The sequence below is a fragment of the Pipistrellus kuhlii genome, unplaced genomic scaffold, assembly GCF_014108245.1.
Source record: "Pipistrellus kuhlii isolate mPipKuh1 unplaced genomic scaffold, mPipKuh1.p scaffold_m20_p_24, whole genome shotgun sequence".
Lineage (NCBI taxonomy): Eukaryota > Metazoa > Chordata > Mammalia > Chiroptera > Vespertilionidae > Pipistrellus > Pipistrellus kuhlii.
The window spans coordinates 3,283,494-3,307,073 of NW_023425523.1; the positions used below are offsets into that span (position 1 = coordinate 3,283,494).

A 23,580-nucleotide genomic window follows, 5' to 3' on the forward strand; every position below is an offset into this window, starting at 1 on the left:
CATTGGCAACTTTATAGAATGTAACTACTATGAATAACCAGTCAACTGTACATTGATATACATAACAGATGCTTTTAAAAAAGTGTATTTATTGATTTTAGAGACCGGAAGGGATAGGGAGAGAAACATTGACTGGCTGCCTCCTGCATATATTCAAAAGATCAAGCCTACAACCTGGGCATGTGCCCTGCTGGGGGAATTGAACCAGCAAACTCCTGGGGCATGGGACAAAGCCACACTGAGCGGGGCCTAACAGGATTCTTTTTGAGACACTGGTTTTGAGAAGTGTGAGATTGATTTCTGCCTCAGGTGGCCTAGATCTTGTTTTTTTTATGTATAGCCTGTCTGTTCCAGGGACAATTTCAGTTCAATTTATCTTAATGGGCCATCTAGTTTTTTTGTGTTTAAATTTTTTTTTTTAATTGATTTCAGAGAGGAAGGAAGAGGGAGAAACATCAATGATGAGAATCATTGGTCGGCTGCCTCCTGCACGCCCACTACTGGGGATCTAGCCAGCAACCTGGGCAAGTGCCCTTGACCAGAATCAAACCCAGGACCCTTCAATCCGCAGGCTGACACTCTATCCACTGAGCCAAAACAGCTAGGGCTGTTTTATTCTGTATTGACCAATCTTCTTTTCTTTCTTTGATTTCCCACATAGTAGGTAGTTTGGTAGTTCTACATAAAATTATAAAATCAGAAATTGGCATTCAGGTATGTATGTCTTTTGCGAGTTTGGAGAGAATGTGCCAAGGTTTGTCAAGTATCTCAGGAACCCAGATGAGTCCAGCATTAAAGTTCTAGATTATAAAATAGAGAACAATACTGGAACCAGGCAACTTACAGCACAGCTACACAGGCTCAAATGAAAGCCATCAGCAATGTAATTTCAAATCAAAATACAGGAATGAGGCCTCATAGAAAACTGTTCCATCCAGCATGGGCATCACAGGTTGAATTTAACAATGTGTGATGAAATAGACATAATTCAAAGCACATATTCTGCTGAAAGAGGTCCAGGAAGTGAGATCTCTCAAGGACTTGGCAAGGAGGGTTGACTTCCTCCCAAGTATACAAGTAACCAAGAGCTTTAATGATCAAGGGATTAAAAAGGTCTGTAGGGGCTAAGGAAACCCACGGCTAAGTTAATAAGCTAAAGGCAAAAGCCAGAATGTTTGAATCTGTTTGCATTGTGAGTAGAGTGCAGTGCAGTACAGTTACATGTTCCTCAAAATGGGAGGGGGGGGATTGAACTGGCCTTGGGTGGAGGGTGAAGTACCGAAGCTCCTCTGCTCTCTGTTGGAGCCCAGGATAAAACCTTTCCCACATACTTTAGCTAAGTCACACTTGTATGCTTTTAAAAAAGCAGCACTTAAGAGTTAAGTCAAAGTGAAAATATTACTTAAGTTGGAGGGACCGGAATTCTTTCATTTCTATGTCTTGTTTAATGTGACTACCACCACACTGGAGCCCTACTTCTTGAGTGATAGGTAGAAAACAACTAGATTTTCTTATTTGACAGAAATTGAAAATCTAAAACAAAACCTTTGAACCACTGGTAGTCTCTGAGTGAAGAGCAGTATGATCCATAGAGACTTTGCTCCAAACACACACACACCTACTCTTTGCAAGCTTTGTATATTCACTATAACTAGAATAGTTGAAGGTAGGAACCAATCAGACCCCTGAATGCTCTCTTCAAATACACTTGCACATGTCACCCTGAGAGCTAAGGCTGAAGGGACGGATCAAAAAGGAGACTTAGACCATTTAAGAACAAAACAGGTATATTTCTATTGGACTACCTGATACAGAGGATAGTGTGGTATGGATGGATAGTATGAATGACAAATAATACAAATATATTTTATTTGAAATAAACAAATATGCTTACACAGCTCAATAGGTCGCTTGGAAACAAACTCTTGCTTGACTGTATTATTGAGCAAAAACAAAGCCGAAGCACAAACAACCTTCTATTTTGACATGTATATGCAAATAGGTAGGAAGACACTACTTGGTTTTTAAAAAACTGACCTTCCCTTAAGGCCTGGTCATAGAAGTGTAAACAATGTAAATGAATCCACCATTTCAGTTGTCATCTCATATCTATGTCACCTGTGTATTCTGAGATCACACATATACCTGCCAATAAACCTGGAAGGGTTGCTATATCACAGTTACATTTAAGTTCTTGGCAGGCAGGACTGAGGAAAAGTAACTTAGAACAATGTTTTACATCCTATTTAGAACAAATCACTAGTATTCCCTTAAATAACAGGTTACAATAGGAAGATACTGCCTGGAAGTTGTCCTTTCACTTTGGTTCATTTTTAGATTTTGTTTGTGATTTACATAGCTGTTTGATTTGTTTCTTATAGTACAATCCTGCCACATGTATTAAAGCACAAATACCTATTATTTCTTCATCTTCATTTTTCAACTCTGATACTCTACTACATCCCTCATGTGGAATATTAAAAAGACATCCAGTTCTGGAATATTAAAAAGACAATAATGGGTAAAACTCTGCTAAAAATGCAGATGTCTACAACTACAAAGGTACTAGACGGGAAGGAAACAATCAGGAAGGGAAAAAAGCAAACACGTTCATGTGCAGGGAATGTGGTTCAAGTCTTTGGATTTAAAAACAACTTCCCCAGAGAAGCTGGCTATAATGGAATTTCCAGAAAACTTTCTGTGCCCAACAAAAGGACCCGAAAAGCCCCAATCTAAATTTTTGAAAACTACAGTTATGCAATGCTCTAAGAGATGATCAAGGCAGTTGAGGGAGAGGATGGGTCTATCTTCCATTCGGCTACAGCTGGTACCACAGCCTCTTTAGCTGTTGGTGATCAGTATAATCCATGGAAATACCAGGTGTGCTTCGAAGGACAGGGGTAGAAAAGCAGTGGACATCTTACCTGTCTATACCAGAAACAGGGCTTTATGGCTAGGAACATTTTCTAAACAGTAAAATGACTCCAGGATAAATCTTTCTCTCCATCATTAAATGTGGCAGAATTAAAAAAAAAAATTTTTTTTTTACAAGTAGATATAGTGAAAACAGAAAATTACAAGTCAGAGAACTTAAAAGTATCAAGACAATGCTATAGGTTCAACAGTATTCCATGAGGCTAAAAAACCTGTTAACTTTGAAAGCCCTAGCAAAATATCACTCTTGTTTATAAATCACTTATTTATCATATGACCATACATTGAAACCTTTCTTTCCATGTACTGAAGAATCTTCCACTCAGCCTTTAAGCATTCTGCATTTCTTTGCCAATCTTGTAGCTGAGTATCTTGTTCCAGTCGATTTTGGTGCGGGTCACTGGAAGCTGCCGGCGTAAGGCCTTGAACGTGGTGTCTGACATTGTTTGATAGTTCTCACTAATTGCTGTCTGCAATGGATAATGAAAGAGAAGTTACTTGAACAGAAAGTAAATGAGGTCAAGAACATGCTTGAGTCCCCTAGGAAGAACAGACAAGACACTATTTCTACTGAACTCCTCTCCAATCTCTGAAGTGGGTTAAGAAGCCCACCTATATTACTTATTACACTAGGGCTACAGTCCTTTTCCATATCAAAACCTGATTGTAAGCACAATGCAAAGTTACAAGGTATGCAAATTCTCCACACTTATAACACTGAACAACATATTTTTATGTTACAAGGACAAGGAGAAGTCTAAAAAAAATGGTAACAGCAAAATAAGAAGGTACTAGGTCTAGAAAAGTTAGTTCTAAATCTTCTTACCTGATACTCATTTTCTGCATGTTCTATGATTTTAATAAACTCCTTGGCAGTTTGTGCTTCGTTCTAGTGAATGGGGGGGGGGGGGGGGGAGAGGAAATATTGATTTTTAAAAATGTGACAGCAAAGAATAAAAAGATAGTGAGAAGTCTATCTTAACTAACATTTGCACAATTTTTAGTGTATCAACTGTTCCCATGAACATTTCGAGTGCTCAGTAAGTCAGGAATATAAAGAAGTAGCAAGAATACAAGAAAAAGTATATCCCTTCTTTCCAGGTACAGAACACAAAATACTTTTTGATGGAATATTCCTAAAAATGTTGTTTCTCTAAAGATATGAATGCAACCCGAAAGGACTTAGTTTGGCAATCTTTTTTTCCTCCTGGCTGTTCCTGACTGAAGATACTGCTGTCCTTGAGCAAATCTCACAACTGAGAAAGAGAAAGACGGAAGTCTGAATTCTCCAAGACTACTCTTCACTCTTCTGAGCCAAAGTCTTTGAACTAATGTAGTTGGTTGATTATATACTCTTATAAGCTGCCAAAATCAAAGCACCGAAAACAAACTGAATTTCTAACAGCAGAATCAGCCCTCAGGATCAAAACTAATTTTTAAAAGGGAAACAAGACACAAATGAGACAGACATTAAATACTTCACACTCACCGAAACAGTTACTGATTCCTGTACATCCTTATGACTAACCAACTGAACATTGCCATCTTCGTAATAGTGTACCTGTGTGAAACAATGTCGTGAGTAAGTTTATATGTAGTTCATAAAGAAACTGGTTGCTTAGGGCACATATGCAAGCCTTAAGCCATTTCCAATCTTTACCAACTCTGAATGAATAGTTACTATCACCAATGGTAATTTACTATGGCGGTTAGGATGCATGGAACACTCAAATTTAAGAATTCTCTTTCCTTTGCAGGAAAAACTGATTATTAAGTTCAATAAACATTTATTATGTCTTACTGCATTTCAGGCACCACACACTAGGCATTGTGATGCAAAGAACTTAAATGATTCCACGCTTAAAATAAAATCATTAAATATTAGTTTTTCTCTGTGAAAACCAAGGAATTTTAATGGGTTCTAATTCCTTACACATCTTTCCATATACAGTATAACCAATATAGATAAGCAGATTTGATCAAGTGCAGGAAAAGTTTGAGGGGTAAAGACAGGATTGAAAAACAAATATTGGTAAGTTAAGACTACAAAAAAGACAAAAGCAGTTATAAGAATATAAGGTAAAGTGGGTGCTATAATTATTAAAACAATTAGCAAAAAAAGAGGAGTACACAAGAGACAACTAATCAATCAATGACATAAGGCTCAGGAAATCTTGGCAACTTACAAGATAGGTTCAGTCATCTTAACATGGCTATAAACTGGTCATACAGAATAGGATGAGAATTTCCTTTTGTTAAGTGCATTTGCACAGGGTCTTGGAAACAGGAGTTGTCACCTAAGTGGACAAGGTAGAGAAGGGTATCTAGCAAGGGGATAAAAAGTACAGGAGAATGGAGCACAACTGGTTTCGCTGAGGGAAGAGAGAACTGAGTGCAGACAGGATGTGGAGGAGGGGAGTGTAGCCCTGTGAGACACTGCTATGAAGTAAGCTGGAGAAGAGCAAACCGCTTTAGAAACTGTGTTAAGAATTCAGACTTTCCCTAGTATGAGTGATGGGGACCCAGGGAAAGGGAATGTTTTAGAAAGATTAAACTTGTGTTATGAACAAAATAAAGGGAAGGGAACTAAAATTGGGGGCATAATGTCAGAACAACAGTCCAGGTAATGCCCGTTTCCTTTATCTAGTCCTCACTATCAGGAGATAACTGAATAAAAGGAAATGTTTTCAGAGATAAAGCAGAAAAGGAGAAGAAAGGAGCAATAACCTGCAGTACCTTAGCGATTGTTTATTAAGTCATTACTATGTGTTAGGCATTATGCAATACATTTTACTTATTCCTTATATTTTCTCATGCAATCTTTATTAAAAATTCCTGTTTTGTTTACTTGATTTCAAAATCTTGTCACTATTGTAAGATAAACAAAACAAAATAACCCATTCATGTAGCTTTCTTCAAACTGAAGAGCTAAGTTTTATATATGTATGTGTAAATACTTATATGAGACAATATACATGAAAGACCATGTTACAGTAGCTGCTAAATAGTAACTTCTTAATAATTACTTATTTTTCAATTTCCTAGAACTAATTTTTGATAATTTCTGGGAAGGCCTCAGATTATCTTTGAAAGAGGAAAACAACAAGCAAGCAGTTCCCCCCCCCACATGACTGTCCGTTATCAAGCTGGAATGGCTCTCTGTTTACCTCCCCAGGAAGGAAGCTTCTATTTCTAGTCACTGCCATTGGTCTCCCCGTGCACCTGCATATAGTTGTTTCTTATTTTTCATAACAGAACAAATTCCAACTTGAACGTTTCTGTGGAAGACGTGATGCTTTACTATGTGGCCAATTATCATGTTGGGAATCTCACCTGAATCTTAAGTACTCCAACCACCTGGGCTGTGGGTGGCGTGATGGTGAACTTCCATTCTGATCTCCAACGACCGTTCCTATTAAAACACACACACACACATCACTTCAGAACCAGCAATAAGCATAAGTAAAAGGTGATTTCTCATTGAGGCAAATAATTTGGTCAAGAAGAAAAAGGAAACAAATCATTTCTAGTTTAACAAATCAAATATGTTTGTATACTAGTGGCCTAATCACAAACCTTTTCCAAGTTATTTTGACTTTCATTTTTTATATTGGGAATACAAAACCATTCTATTCTGTTCATAAGAGCCTCTTCCATAAAAAGATGGATGAGCTGCTGAGTTATGCAATTAACCAAAGCATTGTTAACCAAATCCAAGTAAAACTTAGACTCTTTATTATTATTTTTTCTTTACTTATTTTATTTTATTTTTAGAGAGAGAGAGAGAGAGAGAGAGAGAGAGAGAGAGAGAGAGAGAGAAAGAAAGGGAAACATCGATTTGTTGTTTAACTTATGCATTCACTGGTTGATTCTTATATGTGCCCTAACCAGGGATTGAACCAGAAACCTTGGCATGTTGGGATAACGCTCAACCAATCGAGATACCAGGTCAGGGCAAACTCAAGACTTTTTTTTTTTTTTTTTAATATATTTTGTACAGAGAGGAAGGGAGAGAGATAAAGAGTTAGAAACATCAATGAGAGATAGACATCGATCAGCTGCCTCTTGTACACCCCCTACTCGGGATATGCCCGCAACCAAGGTACATGCCCTTGACCGCAATCGAACCCGGGAACTTTCAGTCCCCAAGCCGACGCTCTATCCATTGAGCCAAACCGGTCTTGGCCAAACTCAAGACTTTTAACCTGGCACTTTAATTAATCTGGTTTGGTTCCTTTCCAATATAAATGAGATACAAATAGAACTTTCTTACCAGAAATTTTTAGGCTGAAACTGGTGGCTTTCAATACACGCAATAATGGTCTGTTGTCCATCTATAGTTTTAGCATAAACCTATTGTTAAAAAAAAAAAAAAGTTAGACTCTGAAAACACATTTAATCTAAACAACAAATACTGTTTAAAAGCAGTGTGCTAAATCACTAAATCTTTTGGGGAGATAAAGAATCAGAGAGGATGAGCTGAAAATTCAGAAGAATTCATGCGAGGTGCCAGTTCGGCTGGATCTTATAAGACAGATGATATTCTCAGAAGTAGAGACTGGGAATAAAAGAGGAGTAAACATTCAGGTAAGAAACTAGGGGTTTGATATATCTTTGTTATATCGCCTCCAGAACTGAATAACCAATATTAATCAGGAGGCCACGGAATTAATCTAGGCAGTAAATTAGGGTAGTATCAATGAACAGGAGGATGCAGAAGCACATTCAAAAGTCTAGCATATATATTGCAACTGAAGGCAAAAGGAAGAAAGTACTTGCATGCTTGGGTAACTAGAAAGATGGTGGGTGGTACCATTAACAAGTTGGGAAATTTACATGGAAGATGTCTAGCTTGTAGTTAGATTCCTGTTTAAGCTAAAGACCTTTGATGACTTAAAAAATTTTTTTTTATTGATTTCAGAAAGAAAGAGAAGAGAGGGAGAGGGAGAGGAAGAAGAAGAGGGAGAGGGGGAGGAAGGTCGGGAAGGAGAGAGAGAAAGAGAGAAACATCAATGATGAGAATCACTGATTAGCTGCCTCCTGCATGCCCACTACTGGGGATCAAGCTCGCAATCTGGGACCCTAACCTGGGACCCTTTAGTTTGCAGGTTGACACTCTATGAGCAAAACCAGCTAGGGACTTTTTTTTCCTTGGTGGGAGTAGTAAGGTAATTTCTGACAAAATGTGAAATAGGATACATTAACTTAGATTTAAAATTTTTATGCATTGGGATTTAAGAAAATAATTTTCCACATAAAATTTTCCATTCATACTCCTTTCAAATATTATTCAGGGAATAAAATGCAGGAGACTGTAAATAAGAAGAAAGAAGTGATGTTTGGCTAGCCAAAAGAATGGGTAAATGAAAGCGATAAAACACTCTAATAATGAAACTGGCAGATACTTAACAGTACAGAAGCCACTGGAATAATGGTCTTTCACATAGGCCTTTAAAGCACTGTCACAGGATTCTCTCCACGACTTCAGACCTCCATCTACATCCTCTGGCTGGGGGTCACTTGCTTCTTTCCGTAAGTGATCAAACTTGAAGGAAATTTTGTTTCTGGGATCTAAAAATCTGCTGTTACCCAAGTCACCGTGTTCTGTAATTAAGACCTTCCAAAGAATAATTAAAAACATGAGTAACTTTTGTAAAAAAGACAGTTGCTGAAGACAGTTAACTTTTCATTTAGTCAGATTTCTTCCTTACCAATATTTCCATCAAGTAATTTTATTCTTTAGGCTAACCCTCATAAAGCTTCCTCTTAATGTTGCAACTTTTGTAACTAAAAGGTAAATATATCACATTAAAATTTTAATCTGCACTTCTTTAATTATTATTACTAAGCAATCTAACACTTTTCCAAGTTTGCTTTATATTCCCCTACTGGGTGCAGTTGGTTCAAGTCTGTTCCTTATTTATTCAGTGAACTCTTGACATCATCCTTAGGTATCTGAATAACCGTTTTAACTGTCCCTGGAGGCCCGCTGCACGGAACTCGTGCAAGGAGCTCAGCCCTTGCAGCCCCGGCTTCATGCGGAAGGTCGTTTGGCTGTCCAGTCTAATTAGCATATTATGCTTTTATTTTTTTCTTTATTCTTTATATATTTGAGGTGCATATTTCCTCCCTTTAAAATCTTATTTGTAAGATTTTATTATGCAGAAGCCACTTTCTTTTACAAATTTTTCTAATGTTTCATTATTACTCAAGTTATGGTTCACTTTCCATTTCCTACTATAGCCCAGGAGCAGAGGGCAGGCAATGGTTCAAGGTCAGCTTGCTCTGGCATGGAACACTAAGATACACCCAGAGGGATGGGCTTGCCATTACATTTTTTTTTTTCAGAAACAAAAAAACAAAAAAAACACAACAAAAAAACAACAGGTAAACTTTAAACCCAAGAAATAATCTAGATATGTAGTTGCCACTGAAAGTCAAAGTTAGATTAATCTTATACATTTAAGAACTGTTTCCTTTTTCTTCTGTTATAATACTTAAAGGTTTCCAACCATTGCTTGACTTTATGTTTGCTAGTAGTCTTCCTTCACTGTTGTTCATGATCAGAATATTGCTTATGGCTAATAATAATTTTCACAAGAATTATATAAAATCGATTTGAAAAACAAATATTCCCATATCATTTATTAGAGGCCTGGTGCATGACATTCGTGCACTCAGGGGGTTCCCTCAGCCTGGCCTGTGAGGCCTGCGCCTGCTCGGCAGTTTGGGAGCCTCTGGGGGATGTCCGATGGATGGCTTAGGGGAGAGAGTGGGCCTAAGCTGCCAGTCGAACATCCTTAATGCTGCCGTGGAGGCAGGAGAGGCTCCCAGCAGGGCAGCACACTGACACCAGAGGGCAGCTCCTGCACTGAGCATCTGTCCCCTGGTGGTCAGTGCATGTCATAGCGACTGGTCATATTAGCCTTTTATTATATAGGAGGGTATTTCTTACGCTGATAAGCTTTCCATATTATTTATAGTTCTTATCCTGAAATATGATTTAGACCTATTCAGTTTTTCATTTAATTTTGATCAAAATGTGTGAATATATATGAACTGTGTGGCAGACTCTTGCTAGTTTCCTAATATCCACTTTCTCCTTTTTCCTTAACAGAGCCTCAAAGGTTTTCAAGAAGGTGATGTGTTCAATTAAAAAAATGACTATTCCCAACTAGGAATAAAATGCATCCTGTCAAATTGGAAGGGGCTTCTGGAATGACCAATAGCACCTTCAAACCTACCTCCCCTTTCCTCCCTTGAACACAGATCCACTGCCCAGAAACGGGGCAGCTATCTTGAGGGCATAATGAAAACCATATCTAAGAATGGCAGAATAGAACTAGAAAGCAATTTGGGTTTCTGATGACATCACAGGGCTGCCATATCAGCCCTAAATATTACCTCTGGACTCCTATATAACAAAACCAAGATCTCCATTTAGATGACCCACTGTGGTTGATTCTTTGTTACATGCAGTGATGATATCTAATAAACCATACATCTTTCTTTCATTGTCCAAGTAATATTTTTTTTTTGCCATTGCTGTTATGGCTAAGATTCTGATCTCCTTTTGACTACATTTTTAGGTTGATTATTACTTATATGGAAATGTTGACAAAGTTAGCCATTTTTATATCTACTTTGGTTTATAGGATTTTTTTTAGGCATAGCCTATGAAATAGAAATAATTTTTACCTGATCTTCATATCCTTCTATCTTTACAGGTGTGAACTGATCCATGTTATACTGGGCAAATGCACTGTTTTTCAAAAGTGAAAAAAAATAAAATAAAGAATTATATATAAACACAAAATGTACTTCACACAATGTTAAAAGAGAAGGTGAAACTCCCTGGTCTTTCCCCCTTTATCTCTAGGCAACTGGTGACACCGTAATGTCTTCCAGCTTTCTGCAGGAACTCCTCTCCACAGCATCTCAGAAGTGCACTGAGCTGAAATTCCCTTAAGTGTTCATACTTATTATTTTTTAAAAACTTAAGAATAGGGAATAAATAAGTACTTCATTCTAGGATATGTCCTAGACTATAGATTACAAATATCAACACTAAAATCTGTTATCATAAGGTCATCTTTGATTCTTTTTTCTCTCACACTTTACATCCAATCCATCAGTAAATCTTGTAGTTCTACCTTGAGTACATATTAAGAGTCTTACTCCTTCCCACCAATTCTACCACTGTCACTCTAAGTATAATTTTGATTTACACTCTCTCTCTTTAATAATTACCTACCTTTTTTGCTCCAAAGTTATTTTTAAAAAATTAGGTGCCTATATTTGTATATAAGGATTTCTGGTATGAAGAATTAACTAATCAGATACAACCTTATTATTCAAGGTGACCAATAAGATGTAACTACATTATATGACCTGTATATTTATGGTTCAAGACAGGGCATTCACACCAAACAGCTATTGTTGTGTAGACTGCTGTCAGTTATTAAAATTTGACAATCTAAGGGAAAAGAAGTCAGTGTCCCCTAATAAATGGTCACATGTTGAATGTTTTAAAAATTCTTGCAGTACACTGGTTAAAAATTGCTTCTCTCATTCAAACCACCACCATTTATCTCTGAACCACCCGGTCTTCTAAGCACTTATTTTACTTCAATCCTTGCCGACCCCTGCAGGGCAGCCAGTGATTATCCTAAAGTATAAGTCTCACCATATTATTCTGTTTAAAACAAATAATTTCCTCTCTCTCGCTCAGAATAAAAACCTCCTCTTTAGCATGGTCTACAAAACCTGACTTACAGCAAAAGTGTTGGAATTATCAGAAGGATTCTGGTGGAAATCCAGGAAAGAGGGTAACTCCTAGGTTGTTTAGGCCTTCTTCATTTTACACAGAAAGCAATGATGAGGATGATAATTACTGGACAACATTTACTGAGTGCTACCTATGAGGACTAGGACCACGGGACCAAGTACCTTATTATTGGAAATAAAACCGAACTCTTCATTTGTATGGAAAATCAAATATTTGAGCATAAGATATTCTCAAGAGGTTTTCTAAGAATCTAGAGTCCTTAAGGACCAGAGTATTAATAAATACAAAGCTTTATTGTCAGTGTAATTAAAACTGTTGAAGCACCTGATTCTGCTGTCATTCCTCATCGGAAATGGATGGCAGGCTGAGGATGAACTCACTCTTGGATCTTGACATCCCATTCCCAACCTCCCTTCCCAAGTACAGAGATGATTTATTCTGGGTAGCTCTCAAGGACAAAACTAGACCAATAAGGCAGGAAAATGGATGAACTTGCCTTGTGAAATAGTGAATTCATTATTAGAAGCATTCAGATGGAATAACCAAGTGTTGACAAAATGTAGGTGAGATTTTTTCAATGACAGGGCACAGGGAAATTAGCCAACCCTTAATGCTTTTTTGTATGGCAGAATTCATGCACCTGAGGGAAATGAGAATGTCTCCTCAGTGTGCCCCTAAATCAATGTGTAATTAGGATACCTTTCAAAATGATGATTATAGTAACGGTGTGCAAATTTTAGGTTTGTAGAATCTGGTCCCAAAATGAGTCCCAAAAAGCAGTATGGACAGGGCAGAGGATGACTGTTTCCCAGGCAGTAGCTTAACAGCTTTCTAGAGTTAACATCTAAACCAATTATATGTTCCATACCAAATGCATTCATAATTATTTGATGTTCTGCATCAAAGTCCTTATCCCATCTCCCCACCTCACCTTTCCCAGACATTATCCAATTACGTTTCCTCTTTACGAAGGAACTCTGGGCCAGCTGGATAGAGTAACTGAAATTAAACTGCACTGAAGAGTGAAGGAGGTAGTGATAAAGCCAGATAACCATGGGCCTTGAAGCTAGACAGTGTTTAATCTGAAGACACAACAAAAACACAAGCAAACCTACACTATAACCTTTTTAAAAAATATATATTTTTATTGATTTCAGAGAGAAAGGAAGAGGGAGAGAGACAGAAACATCAATGATGAGAGAAACTCATTGATCAGATGCTTCCTGCACGCCCCCTTCTGGGGGTCCAGCCTGCAACCAGGGCATGCAACCTTGACCGGACTCGAACCTGGGATCCTTCAGTCCCCAGGCCAATGCTCTATCCATTAAGCCAAACCAGCTTGGGCCACCACTGTAACTTTTTAAAAACAAAGACAAAATGAAAATGCTTCCTTATAAGGATTAGCCTGACAGTGATAAGAAGTCAATGACTGGGTAGAATAACTGTGCTATTATTCTACGATAAATTCTTTTATTTATTTTTTATTGATTTCAGGGAGGAGAGAGAGAAACAGCAATGATGGGAGAGAATCAATCAGCTGCCTCCTGCACGCCCCCTACTGGGGATTGAGCCCGCAACAACGGCACGTGCCCTGACTGGGAATCGAATAGCAACCTTCTGGTTCATGGGTTGACACTCAACCACTGAGCCACACCGTCTGGGCTCTACAGTTAATTTTTACCATAAAATCACTTTATGAATATCTGCTATTCCTTGGCAACTTGAGAAACATTTTCATTCTCCAATTGCACCCTAATCTTTCTATAACTGTTTTTTTTTTAAATTCAACAGGAGCTAAAAGAACTATGGAAGAAAACCCAAGAGCCAACATTCAACTCTGTTGTAAGGGGGAAATTCACACAAAAATAAATAACTAATAAGTAAAATAATATAATAAGCAAAACAATAAGCTTTAAGAAAGTAAATATTTTAGAGGAACATGTTTTCTCTAAGAATAAAACAACTAAGACTGCTAAAATCAATTGCTTCATTTTGAAGTACTTTGAGCTAAGTTTTCAGGGTGTCAGTTTACTATTAACATAGTTTATGCAATATTAGAATAACACTGTAAACAGATTCTTAAAGATACTTACTGTGCTGCCCCTTCCCTGAGGAGATTGTCATTATTAAGTAGTAGCCGAACATCTGAGGAAGAAAAAAATTGTTAAGATTACAATGTTCAATAGGACAAACTTTAGAGAATTTAGCAGATTTCTAAATTAGATTTAAAAAGAAAATTATGATTTAAGAGAAGAAAAGCGAGAGAAACATTGATTTGTGTCCCACCTATTTGTGCATTCATTGGTTGCTTCTTGTATGTGCCCTGACCAGGGACAGAACCTGAACCTTGGTGGGACGACACTCTTACCAACTGAGCTACCTGGCCAGGGGTCTAAATTTGTTTTTTAAAATCAGATTTGGAAAGGTTTGGATATATTATTTCTAATAAACGCAAACAAATAGCTGCTAATGTTCATAGATTTGCATATAATTATTTGTGGTGCAATAAATTCTCAAAGAATTTCTTAGCAAGTGAAAAACATGGTTGACAGAAGATTAAAGTAAGAACTGTTAATTTTGTATCTAAAGAATCCTTTAAAATCAGATTATCTGTAACATCAGACCAAGAAAGCTGGGCACAATTTAGTCAATGGCAGTGAAATGCTGAACTTATCTTTCTTTGAATAATCTCACCTGGGAGCCTACAATCTTATAAAAAAAGCTGTATTAAGAGCATTGTCACTTTTCTTTTGTTACTAAAAACTACCAAGAATTAACTAGGAGAGAGAACACTAATTATAAACTGAAGGCCACTGACTCTCGGGGCTTCTGAAAGAGAGGACTGGCAGAGGCCAGTGTGTAGCAGGCCAATAAAAACCAGCCCAGGCCAATTCCTTTGTAAAATACGTTTTTATTGTTTTTAGAGAGAAACATGGATCAGTTGCCTCCTTCATGCTCCCTTCTGGGGATCGAGCTCACAACCTAGGGAATTGAACCAGCATCCTCTTGGTGCACTCGAGGATGCCCAATTTAGTCACACCAATTTGTTATCAATTGTTTTCATGGTATTCTTGCATTGCTCATTCTGTTCTCAAAAATAAAACAAGAAACGTCTAATTATGAAGACCATTAATATTGTTAAGAATTTATCTGAGCTCATCAGTCAGATACATCGAGTCAATGCGGAAGACTAGGAAGGCTGCATCTGTGCCTCTTTGCTGTTAGTGCTGAAAATCTACAAACAAGTCTGTAACAGAATGTCTTCATTTTTGTTGCATTATTTACTCCTTATAGTAAATGTTTATATGTTCTCCTAGTTACTCTTTCTCTACATCAATTTTATCAATGGAGATTATTGGTTGTTCTATGTGATGTGTATGGCTCTGGGTCAGATACAGATGAATATCAATCACACAATTCCTCTCAAATAGGTAACCTTCTCATGTAAAACTAGAATTTAAAAATAAATGTTTGCTAAACTGAACCAAGATGCACAAAGATTATTATTTTATTTAAGGGTCCCCTTAAGATGTTAATGAGATTATGATGACTGCTTTTATTGTGAAGTTCAAGATACCTCATCTACATTTTTCATCCTGGGCTATTAAGACAGTGAATAGGGCCTGGGCTGGTGTGGCTCAGTTGGTTGAGCATCATTTCTTGTACCAAAGGATCACCGATTCCATTCCTGGTGAGGGCACATACCCAGATTCTGGTTTGATTCCAGAATTGGGGTGCTTACTGGAGGCAACCACTCAATGTTTTTCTCTTTCTATTCTCCCTCTCCCTTCCCCTTTCTAAACAAAAACATATTATAAAAAAAAAAGGGGGGGGGCGGTGAATAATATGGAAGGTTGCAAATATATTAGAATAGTGATCCCTAAACTGGCTTGTCTCAGAATCACCTGAGAGAACTTGATAAGACAGATTTCACCCCAGATCTAATGAGTGAGAATCTTAGGAGAGTAACAAGCTTCCCAGATGCAGCCAGTTTAGTCCCAATGACTCTAGAAAATCTATACTTCCTGAATGAAAGCACTGAAGAAATTTAAGTGATGATTTATAATGACAGACAACTTAATATTGTTTCTACATTTACTGATATTAAACTACTTTAAATCTAGTTACTCTTTCTCTACATCATTAATTTTATCAACGGAGATTATTGGTTGAGAACATATAAACATTTACTATAAGGAGTAAATAATGCAACAACCATGAAAACAACTTAATATTGTTTCTACATTTACTGATATTAAACTACTTTAAATCTTTTCTCACATAAAATAGGTATCCCAATTAGTGTTAATACCATATTTTTGACTATTTCAGTATGCTCTGACACTTATTAGCTGGGTGACATTGAGTATGTTATTTTAACCTCTTTGAATATTGATTTCTTTAGCTGTAACTATAATATGTTGTAAGGATGAAAAGAGATAACTAGTACTCAGTGGGTGCTTATATGTTACTAACGAGGGCTTAAATAACTAAATGCCAATTTTTACTCACCATTGAATACTTCATTAAATTCCCCTGGGGGTGCATGAGTGATGAATTTAGCAGCTATGCGTACCTAGAGAAATAAAATTTACAGAGAGTTACGAAGAGTAACGGATAAAAAGGAGAGGAATTAGTAGATTATAACATTTTCTTTGTCTCCCCATGGTCTCTCTTCTCAGAGTGTCTGGTTATGTATAGTTCTCTCTCTCTTTTCTGTGGTGGAGTATAGAACTCTGAATCCACGTGTTTGTGCCAATTGGGGACCAGGGTTCTGGGGTTCGCAGCTGCCTCCTGTACACCCCACACTGGGGATCAAGCCTGCAAATCGGGCATATGCCCTGACTGGGAATCGAACACTCAATCACTGAGCCACAAAGGCTGGGCAAATATATTCCTTGTTTAAACCTTTAGGTCCTAGTCACCTTACATTCTCCATTATTACAATCTTCATCAATAATTATAAACAACGACAACTTCTTTACTGATTAAAAAAAGTCTTCCATAAAAGAGGAAAAACTCATGGACACTGACAACAGTGGTAACTGATAGGGGAGGAAGGGAGGTGAAGGAGGGTGTGGGGGAATAAATGATGATGGAAGGAGACTTGATTTGGGTGGTGAACACACAATACAGTGTACACATGATGTGAAGACAACAGTAATAGGAATGTGGACAGGTTAGACATATTGTTAACTGAAAAGCAAGACACAAAGGAAACTGGTATAATGGCTGCCTCTCAGGGGAACTGGGTGGCTGGAAAATGGGTGGGAGGGGACTTTTTACTTAAGCCTTTTCCTACCATTTTAATTTTAAGCATGTGGTTATAGTTCCTATATACCTAAAATGTTTTGTTTGGTTTTTTTTTATAACTCATTCTGTTCCTTCATTTTAAATGAGGGAACAGAATCTAAGAAAAGGAAGAACGAATAGATTGGAATACTAATTGAACATGAGAGGAAAGACTAAGTGAAAAAGATAATGCTAATGTTCTGAGCTTGTGTGATTAAAAGAGAACAATGCGATGAACAGAAATGCTGAGGCTGACGGGAGGCTCTGTTGCAGGCAGAAGGAAAAATACAGTAAGTGCACATTAAAATTATCACCGAGTTCAGAAATCCCAAAGCAGTCACATTGTCTTCAGTATCACAACTACTTTCCCCTCTGCAGGCCCACTTTCAGAAGATGATCCATATAAGGATATTTAGTTATTTAAAGAAGATGAGAGAACCTATACTCTTAGACTTGTGGTCTGGAGAGAGGAAAGAGCAAATGATATTTGATCCTCGGGTTCTAACGAAGGGGATTTGTAGCAGATGAAGGAAATACTTTATTTGGGGTTTTTCAAGTCTAGAAGTATACACACACAGTCATTTTGTTTTATTTTTTTTAAACATATATATTTTTAAATATATTTTATTGATTTTTCACAGAGAGGAAGAGAGAGAGATAGAGAGTTAGAAACATCGATGAGAGAGAATCATCGATCAGCTGCCTCTTGCACACTCCCTACTGGGGATGTGCCCACAACCAAGGTACATGCCCTTGCCCAGAATCGAACCTGGGACCTTTCAGTCCACAGGCCGACGCTCTATCCACTGAGCCAAACCGGTCCCAGCACACACAGTCATTTTGGAATGCATAATGCTTTGCAGCTTTAGAGGAGTTACTAGGAAAAAGGCTCCTGGGCGGTGGAAGGTGGCAAATGTTCCCAGCAGTGACAAGGAAGGGCAAGGATACAGCAGCAGATTTTCAAGAACGATGAATACCAAGAGGCACCCAGAGTGCGGACACAACCTGAACGTAAGAAGTATCTAGAGATCATAAGAAACAGTCGGGGGTGGAGGGAAGAGAGAGAGAGAAAAAGGAGCATGAGTTGGGGAAATATTAGAATGAATGAAGTGTAACTGATTGATCTCTTTCAGGCCAATAGGTTGTGCCTACACTATCTACCTGGTCCTATGCGAGGCATTGGATAAAAACATGGTTTCAGTTACCAAGGAATTCTGCTTTGTTACTAGGGCAAATGTGCAACTGCAGATAATGAGAGAAACTCTTCCAACATTTTAATATTTCATTTTTAAAACATATTTTTTAAGATCAGAGTTTGAAAAAGTTCATTAAATTCTTTTATGATAAATCCAATTCCTCTTATCTCCCAATTTTATAGGAAAACAGGCCTATAGAGGTTAGTGATTTCTTCCAAAATCACACTGGTAGCTAAAAGTATATCAGGGAGAGAGAGACCAAATCTCCTGACACTCAGAATCATTCTTTCCCACTGCATCACAATATCTCATTTATAATTCAGTAAATGAACGCCTCTATTCTGTTTTTCTTTTCAATCACTGTTACATGGAATAAAGCATAGTGAAAAAAGCATGGCTTCTGAAACACACAAACCCAGGGTTTGAATTTTCTGACATATTACACTACTTTGCTTAGCATTAAGGCTGGTCCTAATAAAAAGCTAGATGTTCTAGAGTAAATTATAATAAACCTATACTTAACCAAAGATTGGGTATCTGATTTCGTACTTGCTGAAAATTTATGCTCCTGCCCAAGGATTTTCTAACAGGTTATATGAATACTACTCAGCAGAGCTAACTGGAAAGAGGGAAGGTAAAAGAATGGCAGTGTTAATACTAATTGATGACTTGTTAGAAAGACCATGGCAAATAAGCTTCAGGGCTTACTTCATAAGGGTAAGGACTCATCTAGTAAGTCAAGGAGGTAATCAAAATGAAGAAAATCCAGTTTACAAGTGTAAGTAGTTTTCAGGGCCTTTTGGCATTCATATACAACATTTTCCACATCTCTCCTAAATAATTTTGATAAACTTGTTCGTCAAAAAGTGGGATCACTGTCTAAACTTGAAGCATACAGATCCACTTTTCAGTTATGGTATTTTTGTGGTTGTTCACAAATATTCCACTAGTTAGGCTGAAGGGGAAAACTATGCCCGTTGCACTGTTTTTCAGCATTAATGTTTTTTAAGATGCTGAGTCAGCTTTCTGTTTTCTGCTCTTGCAAACATGGTGGATGTTCTCAAAACCCACGGGCCTTCCTGTTCGAAGTGCGGCACGCACCGACACCACCGAGTAACACAGAGGATGAGAAGGCAGTGATCCTCCGGGTGCGCAGGGACAGTGGCGTGTGACAGGAAGCAGAGTGGCTCTGATGGGCAGACTAGCCCGGTTTTCCACAAAAAGGCTAAAACTACAAAGACTGTGCTGAGGCCTGAATGTGTTGAGCCCAACCGCCAATCTAAGAGAAGGCTGGCTATTAAGAGATGGAAGCGTTTTGAAATGGGAGGAGATAAGAGAAAGCCCATGGATCCAGTTCTAAACTTCCTATTTTGTTTTATTATGTGACAATAAAATCTCGAGGATAAGAAAAATGACGAATCATGAAATAAAGGAAACAGACGTGCCAAGAACCCAAACAAACTGCTCATCTCATATTTCAGGTTTCCTAACGACCGTATAGTGTCATTCTGGTTTTGCTAAGCACTTGGAACCAAGTAACGGAAGGGTCTTAGTAACTGGAAGTGAAGAGCTCATTCTCAGAAACTGAACCGGAGAATAAGACTACAGGCGTTTATTTCGACAAGTTATTCCACTTTCTACTTCCTGTTTTATTTAGGCAGCTCATCATGACCATTTCAGGTAACAATGCAGAAGTTAAAAACCCAACTTCCTCTTTATAAAGCGATAAAAACGTCAGAAGTTAGTTATGAAAATGGTTGATCTTACTAGCTTTTATAGAAATATTTGCAAGAAAATTAGAGACCATCATCATCAAATTCACCTCTGTGTTCACTGCTTTCAGATAATGTAACAAAAATAAAAAAGCTATATGGGCATTATGACATATATCCCTAAAAAAAAAAAAAAAAAAAAAAAAAAAAAAAAAAAGGCCCCCAAATCAAATGCAGTTGAGGTCTCCGTTAAGAACAGAAAAAATGGAAACTTTATAGAGTTCCTTCAAGGAAGAATCAATATAAATTAAGGCTAAAAATTTTTAAAAATGTTTGTAATAGTGCCTTGGTTGTGAAATTTTATAGGATAAGAATCTCATTTAAGAGTTATTTATGTTGCCCTAACTGGTTTGGCTTAGGCTAGGGGTGTCGAACTCAATCAGAGAAGGGGCCAAAATCTAAAACCCAGCCTAAATCGAGGGCCGAATGGTTTACTGAACAGTCATAAACTGTCATTGTGATGGAAACGCAGCGGAGTGCAGTGATGACAGCGCGGTGCGGGCCACATTGCAAGGCCTGGCGGGACGGATTTGGCCCTCGGGCCTTGTGTTTGACACATGTGGCTTAGGGGATAGAGAGTTGGCCTGCAGACTCAAGGGTCCCGGGTTTGATTCCGGTCAAGGGCACGTACTTTGGTTTCGGGCACATCCCCAGTGTGGGTTGTGCAGGAGGCAGCTGATTGATGTTTCTCTCTGATGTTTTTGACTCTCTTTCCCCTCTCCCTTCCTTTTCTTTAAAAAAAAAAAAAATAAATATATATATATATATATTTATTTATTTTTTTAAAGTTACTTATGTTTCTTAATGCTAAAATATTCATGTCAACAAGTCTTGTTAGAAAAGTATTTCTTAATTCTTGAATTCAGTTTAAAGAACGCAGAAGCCCGGAAAAGGGGGCAAGTAGGGTATGAAGCTGAAGAGAACTGAAGAAATCTGACAAGCCAAAGCCCTCCCTTCTTACTTCCAGATCCACAACAGAGAAATACTATCAGTTTCATCTCGTTTGTGAATAAGAATCTAACAAAATATCAGAAATCTCAAATCATATGGATTTATTGAGATATATTACTATAGCAGTTATTCTTAATTATCCACACTGATGAAGACAATGTGGTTAATTTAAAAACTGTTAACTAAACGTGAAATCCGTATTTTTTTTGGGCAGATTTACTTTACTAATTTTGATTTCCTTACAATGTCATTATTAAAATTAAGCAACAAATCAGGTGTGCTGGGAGATGAGGTCAGATCTATTATTATAAAATCAATACTATGAATGTTATTAAACACTGACAATATTCAAAGATATTTTAATTTGCACTTCGAAATACAAAAAGGCATTCTAACTCAGTGTCAAAGACAAAAACCTGACAGCACTGGTAAATATAGTATTGTTTGCGCAGAATAAACTTCAAAGTTTATTGTTAAATACTTAGAGATATTTTGTTGTAACAATATTTTTGCTTAAAATAAGTGACCCATTAGTCGGACTAAAAAATATTTTGCTATCCTATGATTTTCACTGTAATTTAATTTCATTTGAATCTTAACTGTTTGCCTTAGAAAAAGCACATATTATAGTTTTCTCTCCAGCGCAAGTTCATATAAAATGCTTCCTCCTTTCCCCAAACTTACACGTTTATGGGAGTTTCCAAAAAAGAGAAAATTTAATGCTTAAGTCCTGTTCAATGGCTTGTGAGTGTTTAGCACATTCCTCAGGATTTCAAAATGGCATGTTATATGTAGGTATACTGTATCAAATTATTCTGTTCAGAGGACTCCTGGGGCATACACAGTCCCCTCCATAACCCCAATCTTTGTTATTGGGGAAAAAAAGAAAAGAGAAAGAGCTGAAATACACTTACAAAGCACTCAAGCACGCACATTTTGTAAGCCACTATAGGAAACAAAAGACATAATTCTTGTCCTAAAGTGAGTCACCTGCCCTAGCCGGTTTGACTCAGTGGACAGAGACTTCAGCCTGAGGGGGCTTGCAGGGACGTGCAAGGAGACAGCCCATCCAAGCATGACTTTTCTCTCATCATTGATGTTCCTATCTCTCTCTCCCTCTCCTTTCCTCTCTGAAATAGAAACATATATACACATATATAAAGAAAGTTGTTAAAAAGACAAAGTTGGCCACCCAATGAAATAATTCTACTCTCCACAGGCCCTCAAATCTCCCAGTTACTGAAAAGCCCGGCAGGCTGTTAGGATGCGCAGCTGTCAGAAAAAGAGAAAAGAAAGTAAGTTATTCCACCTAACACAGCCTTGTAGATAAGACACTTTTGAAGGAAGAAGTACACAAATTACACTCCGGGAAACCATAAGCCATCATCAGACAGCGCAGCGGGGCGTCCGAGGAGGCTCGGTGCTTTTGCCCAGACTCGAATGCGTCTGTCCTAGTAAAACCTTTCTGGAGGTTCAAAACAAAACAAAACAAAACAAAACACCCTTGGCGAATCTTAATCGGTTAACAAGAAACTGAAAAAAACCACTTTTCAATTGTTATCGTTAAGGGGATGGAAGACGCAAAGGGGGGTAGACACAGGCAATCCAGGGAGGGTCCGCCGGGAAGAGCGGGGCTCCCAGGCTGCACCCCAGGGTCCGGGGCTCCCCCGGCAGCCCGGCTTACAGGGCGTGGGGACCTCCCCGTGGAGGAGCCGTGACAGCAAAATCCCTTCCCGGGGAAGGAGGGGCGAGAGGGAAGTGAGAGGCCACCCAGACCAGGAAGTGACTCGCCCTCCACCAGCCTCAATCATCCTTCAAGATGGGGGTGGGGGGGACGGGGGTGAGCGCCCCAACACTCAGCTCCAGGCGGGACGGCTGCTGCTTCCTCCTGGGTCGCGACATCACCATCGCCCCCTCTCCTAATCGCAGAGAGAAGAGCTCACAGCCACGATCCCATGAAGGAAAAGCCTCTTTTCTCGCAGGAAGAGGCCAGCGGGCTGTGCCCGGGGCCGGGGAGGAGATGAGTTTGAGAAATGGGGAACTGGGGGCCCCCGGGGCGCCAGGGGCGCGACCCTCCGGAGGAAAGCGTCCCGCACGAACCGCGGCAGGCGGACGCCGGCGGGGCCTGAGCGGCTTCTGTCTCCCGGGGGGCCTTCCCGGGCTCCCCGCGGCGGCCGGGCCGGGCCCCCGACCCCTGGCGCGGGCGGAGGTGAGAGAGAGAGGCGCGCCCCTTACCTTCTCCTCATCCGACACCCGATCCTCGAAGTCGGCCATCTTGGGCTGCTCTGGCCCAGCCCGGCGGGGCGCGGGGCATGCCGGGAAGGCAGCGGGGTGACGGCAGCGCCGCGGGGGCCGCCGGAAGCGCCCGCCCGGAAGCGCCGGCCGCGAGGGCGCCCAGGCGGCCACGGAGCGGCCGCGCCCGGAAGCCGCCTTTTAAGTCTAATCCCGTCCTCACCGGGTCCCATTCACTTCCCCGTTCATCTCAGGGGCGCGGGGAGCGTGTTTCGACTGTGTTCTAGGCGCCCGGGCTCCATCCGATCCAACGGCACTCGCTGTTCCTCTAGGTTTTCCCTGGACCAGGGGTTGCCATGGCAGCCGAGTCCAAAGGGCCGAGTGCCGCCCGGCCCCTGTTCGGCCCGTAGCTCTG

The 23,580-nt window shown here is 39.1% G+C and overlaps 1 protein-coding gene across 1 annotated transcript; it reads right to left on the reverse strand.

Annotated features, from left to right (window-relative positions):
* Positions 1 to 1,769: 1,769 nt before the first annotated feature.
* On the reverse strand, positions 1,770 to 23,576 carry CAPZA1 (capping actin protein of muscle Z-line subunit alpha 1). Its single transcript, XM_036452543.2, has 10 exons — positions 23,169 to 23,576; positions 16,235 to 16,298; positions 13,816 to 13,867; positions 10,633 to 10,696; positions 8,345 to 8,551; positions 7,208 to 7,287; positions 6,268 to 6,346; positions 4,424 to 4,495; positions 3,761 to 3,823; positions 1,770 to 3,404 (listed from the first exon to the last, which is right to left on the reverse strand). The coding sequence occupies exons 1-10, from the start codon at positions 23,205 to 23,207 to the stop codon at positions 3,264 to 3,266; spliced, it is 861 nt and encodes a 286-aa protein (XP_036308436.1). The 5' UTR covers positions 23,208 to 23,576; the 3' UTR covers positions 1,770 to 3,263.
* Between the last annotated feature and the right edge of the window lie 4 nt (positions 23,577 to 23,580).